General features: G+C 34.1%; 1 protein-coding gene across 2 annotated transcripts; it reads left to right on the top strand.

Annotated features, from left to right (window-relative positions):
• Positions 1-2,140: 2,140 nt before the first annotated feature.
• LOC106643697 (sorting nexin-25) lies at positions 2,141-9,053 on the top strand. 2 transcript variants are annotated; one of them, XR_016293362.1, is made up of 13 exons: positions 2,141-2,749; positions 3,299-3,719; positions 4,009-4,319; positions 4,388-4,557; positions 4,625-5,098; positions 5,185-5,532; positions 5,598-5,902; positions 5,991-6,248; positions 6,330-6,466; positions 6,534-6,773; positions 6,860-7,142; positions 7,231-7,396; positions 8,443-9,053. XR_016293362.1 is itself a non-coding variant. In XM_089596772.1 (12 exons), the coding sequence occupies exons 2-12, from the start codon at positions 3,321-3,323 to the stop codon at positions 7,288-7,290; spliced, it is 2,985 nt and encodes a 994-aa protein (XP_089452898.1). In that variant the 5' UTR covers positions 2,141-2,749; positions 3,299-3,320; the 3' UTR covers positions 7,291-7,746. The 2 variants fall into 2 exon arrangements, 1 of the variants encoding a protein (XP_089452898.1); XM_089596772.1 differs by lacking the exon at positions 8,443-9,053 and having other exon boundaries at positions 7,231-7,746.
• Positions 9,054-13,047: the final 3,994 nt, after the last annotated feature.

The following is a 13,047-nucleotide window of genomic DNA, read 5'->3' as shown; positions in this document are numbered from 1 at the left end:
TCAACCACTTGTTTTTTTCAATTAATCATAAAATTTTCATTATAATGTTTATTCATATGAGTGCATTATTTGTATTCACCAGGTCAGAAAAAAAAAAAAAAAAAAAAAAAAAAAAAAAAAAAGATTTGCTATACAAGCAGTTGTTAGCAGTATTTAACTTCAAACCTTCAAAAATCAATATTGGACGAAAATAACGGATACATCATGTGCAAGTAACTGCAAAAAAACAATTTGAAACTTGTTTGTAACTGCACTCCATACAGTTCACACAATTTCCTAAAAAATATATTACAAATAGTGGATACATCAATATTGAATGTTCAAATGTATTTTAATCAGCGCCATCTAGCGTGTGATTTTTCTCGTCGCTCATAGACCCTACTGACGTTTTTTTTTTGGCCTGCGAAGAAAAGCACAACTCAGATTTCGCCGTTCAAATTTACATTGAGAAATCTGAGTTGTGCTTTTTTGTCCACCGTCAAACTGGCTATGTTCGACGGCCCGGGAGGTTTTTTTTGCTTCGAGCGTGATCGGGCTTCATCGGTGGTCTTCGCTCGAGTGTGCATTTCAATCAACGCCATCTAGCGTGTGATTTTTCTCGTCGCTCATATACCCTACTGACGTTTTTTTTTTGGCCGGCGAAGAAAAGCACAACTCAGATTTTGCCGTTGAAAATAACATGAAGAAATCTGAGTTGTGCTTTTTTTGTCCCCGTCAAACCAGCTATATTTAATGGGCCGGATACCCTACGGACGTTTTTTTGGCTTCAAACGTCATCGAGCTTCATCGGTGGCCTTCGCTTATATGTATGTATTTCAATTAGCGCCATTTAGTGTGCGATTTTTCTCGTCACTCATAGACCCTACTAAAGTTTTTTGGATGACGAAGAAAAGCACAACTCATATTTCGCCGTTCAAAATGACATAGAGAAATCTGAGTTGAGCTTTTTTTCATCCGGATTGTCTTTTGACTTTTCTTCGTCACCTGAAGCAAAAAACGTCCATTACAATCCCGAAGCCAAGAGATTTCTCTCTAGAATAATTGCTGTAACTTCTTAAATGGTGCTGATCGTAAACGGTGACATGAACTGATAAACGGTGTATATAAGTCACGGTGGCCACGCACTACTGTAGCGGCGATCGATATATATATATATATATATCGAATACCGACATGTGATATATTACTGACAGTGGTTGGCTACCGACAGTACCGACCGTCTCTGGTTCGGTGTGGCTGCGATGGTATCGAGGTATCTCAATTACCGACAGTCGGTATTCAATACATTTCCCTAGCCTACTGTCGGTAATCGATGCATGTATCACTGCCGGTACATATAATTTGTCGGTATTCGATATTATTGACGCTACGTATACGTTTTACCGCAGACCGCCGTGACCTATATATATAGGTATACTCAAGCATCGTTTGTCAGGCGTTTACAATCAGCACCATTTAGCTGGCATTATTCTTGAGAAATCTCGTGGCTTCGAGGGACGGACGTTATTATTTGGCCTCGGGTGTGATCTTCAAGAGCAAAGGTCACCCCCACCAACGAAGCCCGATCACCGGATCACGCCCGAAGCAAAAAAATGTCAGTATAGGAGTATCCGGGCCGTCGAAAATAGCCAGTTTGACGGTGGACAAAAAAGCACAACTCAGATTTCTCCATGTAATTTTGAACGGCGAAATCTGAGTTGTGCTTTTCTTCGCCGGCCAAAAAAAAAACGTCAGTAGGGTCTATGAGCGACGAGAAAAATCACACGCTAGATGGCGCTGATTGAAATAAACACTCGAGCGAAGACCACCGACGAAGCCCGAACACGCCCGAAGCAAAAAAACGTCCACAGGGTATCGGAGCCACGAGACACCATATACACATGTTACGCTATTAAAAAACCTTGTTAAATACAAAAAAATGTACACAAGATACGAACACCCACTGGATCAAGGGTTGGCCTATGCGATCTATTAGTGATGACTTATCACTCGCGTATGCCGCGATGCTGCCATGCACAATCAGGGGTGGGAAGTATAGTTCGAAAGCCACTGTGCAGTCTGCAGTGTGCATTAAAAGGGCAGGGGGGGGGGCAAGACGACAATTTATAAGAGAGTGAGATTTAGTAAATGCGTCGTCAGCTCCATGCTCCATGCTCGAAGCTCTAATGACAGCTGATAACGAACCGAACCCGCGATTAGTAAATACTCAATCATAAATTCGAACTGCAGGGACAGTGACAGCATTGTTTATTTATTTACATTAACATTTGTATGTAAAGTGTTGTAACGTAGTATCAAATAAAGCAAACAGCACGGGCGTTTATTTTATCACAGGAAGAATTAAAGGTTAACGGCTAACTCGCTCTTATTGATGTGACAACTTGTTTATCATGAATATAAAATCAGCTGTTACTTACCACACGTAACATAGTAATTAAGTGATGCTCTAATTGTTGCTTCGGATCATGTGATACGTAATTTCAGATTTTTATGAACATAGCAGTGCAATGAGAAGTGTCATTAATTAAAAGATGATAACGATGATTTTATAATACTGATGATGATTACATGGACGAAATGTAACAAAGATAGATAAACTGCAGTAGATTAGACAACAAGCTGCGGAAGTACAGAAAGAACCGGTCGGCCTGCTCCTGTTTTTCATGGATAATGCGAGCCGTTTACGACAGACCCGCTGTTAAGTGCAGCTGGTTGTCTTCGACGTCAGTTAACGTTTATTTCCGTTCAGGTAAGTGTAGATGTGGGTTTTTCGTTATGCTCTTGTTTGTTGATAAGGTTTTTCAATGTTGGGATTTCATTTGAAGGGTCAATACTTTGCTTGCAAAAAAGTCATTGACAGCTCTTGACTCCTCCTTGCTCCTAGATGTATAAGTATGCAGAGGGGAAGAGCATTTATCCAATAATAAAATGATGACAACAGGTGTTTTTTTATACGAATAAAGTACACTCATGTGTGACAGTTGGTTTATATTTATGTGCTTGATTGTACCCCTACATTTCACTTGTCAAAGTAAGACAAAGAGTTTTTTTGATGCTTCTATCATACTCATGTGTATAAATAAGGCACATCTGTGAATTAGTCATGCCTGAAAAACCAAAAAAATTCATACATTTTATTTTCTGACATCAATGTACAGTGATTGGATTGTTTGTAATAACAAGTTTATGGCTTTTATGCGAAAAGTTGTTTTTGTATTTCAAAGTTACATTTGTAATTATTTGTAACAAAAAGTAATCCAAAAACTTGGTGAATAAACCCGTATATTTTTTAAACTAGGAATATTCATGAAAGGAAAAAAATGCTTCGTAGAGACTTGGTCCTATCCATTGCAGTCTTCCTGATTGCGGTGACTAATTATTTCAACACCCTGTTCTACATAATACTTGGATTACTGATACTATGTGGAACAGCATTTGGACCTGGAGCTCTGTATTATTCCTATGTACAGTTATCACCCACATACCCCAATGGCTGCAAATATGCTCTTCTTGGTGCTATAATCTTTCTAATCTCAGTATTATACTATTTTGATCTGCTAGTCTTTATATTGTACGGATTGCTTACGGCATGTGGCTTGTTACTTGGACCCTTCATTGTTATGCACATGAACGATGATTTATCAGCTAAAAAACCTATGGTTAAAAAGAAGACCGAAAATACAGTTAATATGATGAATTCATTCCAAACTTTAATGTTGGTATGTATATTTTTGTTGTTGGATTTCATTGTACTTTTTCATCAAATGACGTTAGAATTCGCAATACACGAAATAAAAATCAGCCAAGTTCTTAACAAAAATAATTCATAGGTGACATAATACATACATACCTCTAGAGTGATACGATAAGTTGTATTGAATAAAAAAACTGAGTATTTCCTTGACTTACAAAAAGCAAATATTAGCCTTTGAATACTCTCGGTTTGAAAAATAAAAAATAAAACTCCATCCCCCAGTATGAATGTTAGAGAGTTTATTACCATTTCAGAGACAACCTTACTTTAACAACGAAGAAAACACAGATCCAGGACGATATCCCCTTGTATTTTCGCGACTCGTGGACGGAGCTCTGTTGAACCTTTTAGACCTCGTATTTCGTGACTTTGTTTACTCTTGGCTGAACGACTTGGCAGTCGGCTCTGATGAGCTGATTAGTATTATCAAGCAAGACTTGTGGGAGGCAATTAGCGAAATTTATAAAAAAATGAAACCCATCGACCACACAAACTTGGTGGCTTGTAGTATGGTCAGCACTGTGACGGTTCACTTTGAAAGGATCAGAATAGCACAGGAAGAAGCGTGAGTTTTTACTTGAGCGTTTTTAAAATACGTAGACTCATGAGGTAAATTCTTGATGTTCGCTTCAGGATTAACGGAGTAGAACCGAAATACCTGTTGTCGCCGCACTTGGCGTCCGAAAGCGAGGAACTGGAGTACTTGAGAAAAGTCAGCGAAGTCGTGATTATATTTTTCATGCCACGAGGCTATCAATTTTCCCCTACAAAGAATTTTTTAAGAGAAATTTTCACGTGCACAAGTAAGTTCATGGAATTGTCCTTAGACGTTGTTGTGCATTACAATAAAAAATCTATGCATTCTTACAGTTTTAAAGCCCCTCGTTGACACGATAACCGATCCAGACTACATAAATCAAAAGATCCTGTCTTACGTAGAGCAGCAAAAGTTGGTCGAGGCTCTGCACAAAAAGACCTGCGAGTACGCCAACTCCTTCGAGGACTTTATATCCTTGATCAAAGACACGCACGATCTCGAGGTGCTCAAGCGCATGAGGTACTACATCGTATCGGAGATCATGCAAGCCACCACGGCCCAGAACATCCAACGAGCTCAGGGTCTGGATCCCGAGAGTACAAGCTTGGGTAAGTCGGATGCCTCGCAGGGAAAAAAGCTCAAGCGTTACATCAGTCAGATGACGTACGCGAAGAACACTTGCGAAGCCCACATGCAAGCTCTTGGCTGGGACGGTTATCCCATGGAAGACGACGACGTGATAGACGCTGTTACGGTGTCGGAAAGTAGAGTCACACCGTTGCGCGTTATTTTAGACAGCGTTGTAGGTACGGAGATGATGCGGGTTTATAAAAATATAAATATACACTACCTTTGTAATGATGGAAAATAAAATTTCATTTGAACCCTATAGGTAGGAAGTATTTAGGACAATTTCTCGAACAAGTATCTAGTCAAGGATTAGTTGGTTACTGGACAGCCGTCCAAGAACTGAGAGCCGCGGACAAATCCAACTGGCACCAGTTGGGTGCCGAAATTTTTTATACGTACATAGCGATACCGACCGCTGAAATTAAAGTCGACAAGGAGGCGAGGAAGCGAATGGAGAGCTTTTTATTGGGCGACAAGGGACCAGATGTATTTTACGAAGTTCAGGACACGGTGGTTCAGATAATGGAAGACAAATACTATCCTTCTTTCATAGTCAGCAAGCAGTATAAAAATTTGCAAGAAACCTTGACCGCGGATGAAACATTAAATGGTTTGTGTGATGTACATCTTTTACCGTGACTGCACGAATATCGTGTAAATGTCGATTGTTTTCAGCTTCGATGAATGACGAGAGAGTACTTAACGGCACGATTTTGGACAATAGCACCGCCCTAGTAGGCGAGCACTCGAATTATTCGAGAAACAAGTTAGACCAGCTGCAGGAGAAATTGAGCAACAAAACGCAAGCTCTGAAAGCTCTGCAATCTTCGTTGAAGCCGGAAAGTAAGGTTTTGAGTATATTGGCGAAAGAAGTGGACAGGCTTCAGGGTGAAAAAAGACAATTGGAAGCGCATTTGAGCTACACCGAGATGTGGGCGGAACACTTGGGCCGCTGGAGAGCTGAAGTACAGAGTGCTGAAGTAAATAATTGCTCGATCCAATAAAAAAGCTGCATGTGCTTTTGTCCAAAAAATGGTATCGTTGATTTTTTTTTTTTTTTACTTCTAGACACCGGACAACGGCGAGTCTCCGCATTTTGTTTTGGTCGTCGATATGATCGCGGACGAGGCCGACGAAAAGGGTATTTCATCAGGTTGGGTGGTTTTAAGGAAACTTTCCGAATTTCAAGAACTTCACCGAAAGTTGCGCCAATTGTCGCCTTGCGTAAAGAATTTAGAATTACCATCGCAGCCCCTGAAATTTTTTGGTAAAACCGACAGAAATGCCATGGAAAGGGCGAAATCGCAAATTCAAAAGTATTTGAACGTAAGATAACAAACTATTACTTTCATCCGATTGTACTTAGTCGTAATCATAAAAATAATAATTTCATGTTTATGCGTTTAGTTTGTCTTGGAAGACGATCGTTTGAATCAAAGCGAGGCACTGTATGTTTTTTTGAGTCCAAGTTCAGAGCGGTTGAAACAGAGCAACACTCCGTCGCCGAAGAAATCACGATTTTCTTTAACGACCTTTTTTAAATCGTAAGTTATCGATACGCGTTCTGGGAAAAAGTAAGGAATGACTAATATTTGAGTTTGTTCACCTTAGAAGTTCGGGTAGCAGCGGAGATTCTCGTGACAAGGACGAAGAAGATGACACTTCGTTGTTTGATGATAACGAGGGCTCCAGGACTGTCACAGACACTTTCTTTGGGCCGGGAAAAGACTCAATTGCGGAGCCATTGTATGCTTTGCTCGAGGAAATTTTTGACTTAAGGGGCGTCTTTCGCTGGCTCAGGCGATCCCTCATTACTTTTGTCCAATTGACTTATGGTAGAACTATCAATCGGTAAAACACAGTTTACACCCAAAATCGTAAGAAAATTTATGCGAACCATGATTTTATTTTAAATTGTGATAATTTACAATCCACAGCCAAGTGAGAGACACAGTCGCTTGGATATTTTCCGAGCCCATGCTTCATTATTATATTCAACTGTTGACAAAGTCCTGGTGGCCAAACGGTCAGTTGGTTAAGGAGACGCCAGTTCGGACGGGCGACGATAAGTTGAAGACACGCGTGGAGGCTCGCCAGCAGTTTTTAAACAATGTACCTGACTTTCTGACAAATCTAGTCGGAAACGAAAGCGCTCAAAGAGGGTCGGCCAAAATATTTGACGCCCTGCAAAACGTGACATTAAACAAACAGTTATTTTACGTAAGTTGTTTTTTTTTTTTTTTTCTTCCTATTTTGGGAGGCAATACTTCAGTTGGGTAATAACGTTGCAATTTAATGTGTGTTTCAGGATGTCTTTGAGGTTGTGATGTATGAGATGTTTCCAGAGTTAAAAAAAGAAAAATATTAAGTATTTTTACATACAACAAACACGTTATTATCGATTTTTGGTAAATTTTCAAATGACTTGGAAATAGTACATTCAACAGCCAACTGCCAAATTGATGAGAGATAAGGTTCGTTCAGATTTTTTTTTTTCTTTTTAATAGATAAGTACAATGGTACTCTGTGAGGTGCTACTACCGTTAGTTACTCAGTATTATTTAAACAATGACACACGCTCGATCAAAACATTTATTGTTATAACATGAATCACAAAAGTATTCCAAAAATTTATTTCTTAGTCATAAGTTATTGGTTTTTGAAAAAACGAAAAATTCTTCTATTGTTTGATGTGGTGCTATGGTTACCAAAGAATAATGGAGTTGAATACAAACATTGACATTGATTTTATGAATATTTTATACTAAATATTTACTAATTTTTGCACACTTAAACTTAAGTAATACCTAATAAAACTAGTTAATTTTAGCCCTACTTTGTTTACAAAAAAATATATACATTATATATTTTGTTAAAACTATTTGAATAATAAAATTTTTTTAGTTTCATTTATAAAAATTGCATATCTATAAAACGTTAAAATGATTTGAGTTGATTTGAAAACACTTTAAAATGTTTAAAACAAAAAATGATAAAAACAAATTGTTAACTCAATGTTCGAAAATGTATATTCTTACTGTATCAAAGATGTACATTCTAACTGAACTTCTCAATTTAATAATGTATAAATGATTAATGTAAAGGGTCTAGAAAATAAATGATATATGAAGTTGAACATAAATGTGAATCGTCGAATTTACTGCATTGTGAATAGACCAGTCAGCGCACAAAAAAACACAATTTTTATGATGCAGTTGGCTCATCCCAATGAGTTACTAATCTTTCAAAGTTTACTACTTAAAACTCTACTTTTCAAGAGTCTAAACTCACAGCGACAACAACGGAATACTGTTTCATCCAAAATCAAAAATAAATCGCGTAACATTCACAGTAAATATTTAGTGAGATTTTTCATATTAATTTAACATTAAAAATCACATGCTATGGAAAAATTCAAAAAAAACCAGAGGACAAAAAGTAATGGATAAAAAATTAAATATGATAGCCCGTCTAAATAATACTTATTATACATCATCATATTTTCTTCGTAATTTACTAGGCATCGGTCATGTCGACAATGCAAATTACAAAAATGCAGCTTATTTGACGGAATTCCAATGACTTGGACTGTTTATCCTCCATTTCGTCGACCGTCTTCAATAACTCGTTCTCATATGATTGTACAAAACAACGCAAATCGATCAGAGTCAAGTCATTTGCTGACTTATATTTTTATCAAGTATATTATCAAAATCAAAAGTGACTCTACTGTGATAATATGCAGTTATACTGTAGATGATGGACATTTTTTTGTGTATTACCTTGAATTGTTTTTAAACTTATCTTAAGAAGAACTTTTGAAAAAGTATTCGGATTTGTTTAGTAAATTTTTTAAAAACGCAGATATAAAAGTAGAAAGCTTCAAATAATCATTACCTTTTAAGATAAACCAATTTATGTCATAAAATTTTCTGCATCATTAAAACTTTTTTTGGCTATTTTTCATAGCCTGACGACTGGTCTATACAGATAAAGTGGCAAATCAAATTGTAAAAATGAATGTAAGAACCTGTCATCCCTAAAATATGACTGTTCACTATACGTATAAAAAAGAAAAAAACAATAAAAATTTTAACTCCAAATAAATTACCATCGCAAATTTTATCAAGAATACAATTTTTAGTTTCTTTATAATTCATTTTTTATTAAAAACATCTGTTTATTTTTAATTTAATTGAAACCACCGAAAATATAGTGTTATCTTTAAAAATTTACTTTAAAATTTATCTTACCTATTAATAACATTTATTTTTAAATCCATAAGATCACACACCACGTAAATCATGTTCGTAAGTATATTAATCTAAGATAGAAATGAAGCAGAAAAGGTAAAGTTAAAAACCAAAACTATTTTAACGACGTAGATCGTTTTATTTTCCCACGCCGCACAATGTCACATATAATATATATATATTAAACAATCATCTAAAATTACATGATCACGGCTGCTATACAAATGTTACAATAATTGATGTCCAACCCCTTAGTAACTTTTTCGAGCATAACCACACCGCACGTACGCACACACTCGTATATAATTTATACTTTTCATATTCTCATTTAATATTACGATAATAAATTAATAGTATCGTCACCTCGTACTCTAGTATATACATGTGTAATTATCATGTACTTATGCGTTTATTTACACATTGATGTAACGTAAATTTTTATCTTTTTTTTATGGACTATCGTGTATTGTATCGTATAATCTACACTTATTTAGTTCTTTTGGCACTGACAACAGAATTATTTATTAGAATAGCGTAACCGCAGAAGCAAATTTTAATTTAGGTTCATATTTAGGAAATTATTTGCCAATAACCACCTCTTTCCTTTCGTTTTCAATTGTTCGAAATTTTTCAAAATTCATGGACATGCTGTCATGTCTGACAAAAAATAAATTGCCAAAAATATCATTTGCAATTATTTATAACAATTTTTTGAAAATTCAAGTTAAAATAGTTCAGGACAATTTTTTGTCACACTCGAATCTAAGTGATTTTTTTTAGATTAATTAATACTTGATCATGAAACGAAACAAATAACAATACATTTAATGGTTCAACAGTTATCGAAAAGGGTGTATCTTTTGAATCTGATTTTACTTTATTTACATAATTTGTATTCAATGGACCCATGGTTGAGCCCTTTTTTTATCCTAAGGAAGCCAAGCATAACTTCCAAAGTTACAATCCGATTTATCTTTGTCATCACTAACTGTTAAATTAAATATTTATGAACTATTAAATGACATATACATATATTTATATTTCCTTGACAAAAAGTAATGCCTATGGTAACTCTGTGAAAATAGATGATTGTATTTTTATTCGAAAGTGCGATGAGCACTAAATTGGTATTCAATTTTTTTATGAGTGATTTTCTAGTTTTCTTTATGAGAAAACTCATTCGTAATAACTGCTATTTATGTCAAATAACGATTATTACATTATTAAAAACGCAAAGTATACATTCACTGATAATAATAATGATCCCGTATTAAACTTTTGTCTACTTTTAGTTAAATTTCGTGATGAAGGTCTCTACATTGTGATTGTGTATAAATTTACCTCGATGATGTGCACTATTTTAAACCAATATAAATTAAATCAGTACTATAAATGTCTACAATTTTTATTACGTTGTTCTTTTCTAAAAAAAATCTTAAGTACAGAAGTACGAGTTGACGTGTATGAACGATTTGCTAATGTGTTTAAGTATATCGCGTTACATAGAATAAAATAGTAAAAGTGTGAATTTTGTTTATTGATTTCTTTCGCAATAGTTCTTGTGCAGTACGTTATATGGTATTTATGGAAAAGTAATATTTTTTCCCCTTAAATACTTGTAAAATAACAAAAATGAAGTCAATTTTCCATAATTATTTACTCGTTGAAATTTAGTATTAGTTTTTATTATTATATCTCGAGATCTATTCATGTATATACATATATGTAACTATATGTGTACATACATTTATGTACATATTTTACGTTAGATCGTTTGTCACAAAGTATCGGCAAGCTTTTTTTAAAAACATAAAATAAAACTAATGATTTTTGAAAAACTTTGTTATTTTTTGCATAGCCATGTAAATTTACATCTTTCTCTCGCCATAAGCATGTATTTTCAGTTATTTGAAGAACACTTTAGAAAAGTAAATTTAAATCAGAGTATTCGTAAAAAAATCTATTATCTATACTTATCATTGGTAATGGTGATAGAAATATAATTAATAGTATATTAAAATGTAAAGAACGTGTATTGAAATTAAATTCATGTAAAAATTGAATACCACTACCATCAATCTACAATAAAAAGATAGTTGATATTATCTTTACGTTGCTTCAAGTAACATTAACTTTCAGCTTGGCGTTATTTACTTCGCAACCCTTCAACAATAATGAAAATTTATTATCAAATTTACTTAACATATAGGTTTAAAAAATTAAATTTTCCATGATAATTATAGAGCAGAATTTTTCTCTGAGGCTTTTACACTTAATTTTTTATACACTTCAATTAATATGTCGCAGTTAAGTATGTAATACTGTTTTGGTTTAACAATAAGAAATTGTCAGGAAAAAAAGGCCATAAATTCAAGAGTAATATTTATCTTAACAGATGTACAGACGCTTTAGACGTTAATTTTTTAAATAAATTAGTTCTGGTACAATTTATGAAAGTAAAATCAACAAATTCAATAATTTTTTTCTTCCTTTTGGTCTTGGGAAAAAAAAATGATCGTGGTATTAACACTGATCGTGCAACATAATCGATTGGTTCGTTATATCCATATATTTATTAAATTTTTTTTCTCTGTAGCAATTTATTCAACTTCATTAAGATATACGACTCATAGTAAAACAACGGTATTACGTTTATGATAAAGTAGTGATATTAAATTATTACTAACTTTCACTTTTAATTTCATTTGTTTGACATTATTTATATTTTTTTTATCTTCTTCGATAAAGTCGATTACTTTCTACAACAATGCGTCAAATGTCAAGCAAATTATTTTTATTTATATTTTCTAAGATCGACGTCATTATTCACGTAAAAAATACCCTCGTTGCTCTTTATTATTTTATTTTACTCTTCTAGTATTACCTTAAAAAAATAAAAGCCCATACGTGCGACGAAATTACTGTCGAACCATTTTATTTATTTATTTATTCTTATTTATTTAATTCTTTTATTTAAAAAGATCATTGTCCCGAGCTCATTTTTTTATACTTCCTCTTCTACAAAAACGATGACTATACACATAACGATGATACAACATGATCATCCGCATTCTCAGTTCAATCAAGTCTCTATTAATCAATTGTCGACTTAAGTTACTTTTTTTGTTAGATGCTAAAATTAATTCTATGGTATGGCTGTCCTAGACCTGCTGGGACGGCTGAACCTCATCAACGCGACGCAAGAGTTTTCGTAGCCAAGTATAATATTTTTAAGTTTAAGTAGCAATTTACATTTTCTTTAAGTGAAAGAATCTAACAATGTATGTTTTAAAATACTAAATTGTCTCAGCTTTCACCAAGTTAGTAGTTTCTGTCAAGACATACATTATGGTTGTATACCAAACATCAATGTAAATGTTGAAAATTTAAAAGGTTAACTAACATCCTTATTAGAAAACGTATTATGAAGTGATGTACTGTATTTGAGTCATAAAATGGATTATCAGACAGGCATGTACTTAATTTCAACTAGAGTATTTTCAAACCTATTTGTAAAAAATTTAAAAAAAAATAATTCTCATTTTTCCTCGCAAATTCTTCCATTTAACTCATTTAAATCTAAGAAATGTCCGCGTAAAAAAGTATGTTAATATGAGTTTACATGGAATTATATGAATTTGAAAATTCAGTGTACATTATGTACGTAAAATTGTATACAAATTTGAAGTTTTTATGAAGCTGCACATTCATACAAAATACAATCCTATATGAACTTATCATCATCCAATTGTTTTACGTGGGTGATTATCTGTTTTAAGCACCAATAATCAGCAAAGACAAATCGTGTTGTAGAAAAACTTTTTATAAAATTACCTCTGAATATCCAGTTTTCTCAAATTAATTAAGAACCG

The sequence above is a fragment of the Copidosoma floridanum genome, unplaced genomic scaffold, assembly GCF_036245765.1.
Source record: "Copidosoma floridanum isolate Cflo_tuat_1 unplaced genomic scaffold, Cflo_Japanese_pri ptg000030l, whole genome shotgun sequence".
NCBI classification, from domain to species: domain Eukaryota; kingdom Metazoa; phylum Arthropoda; class Insecta; order Hymenoptera; family Encyrtidae; genus Copidosoma; species Copidosoma floridanum.
This window is presented reverse-complemented; position numbering and strand designations above follow the sequence as displayed.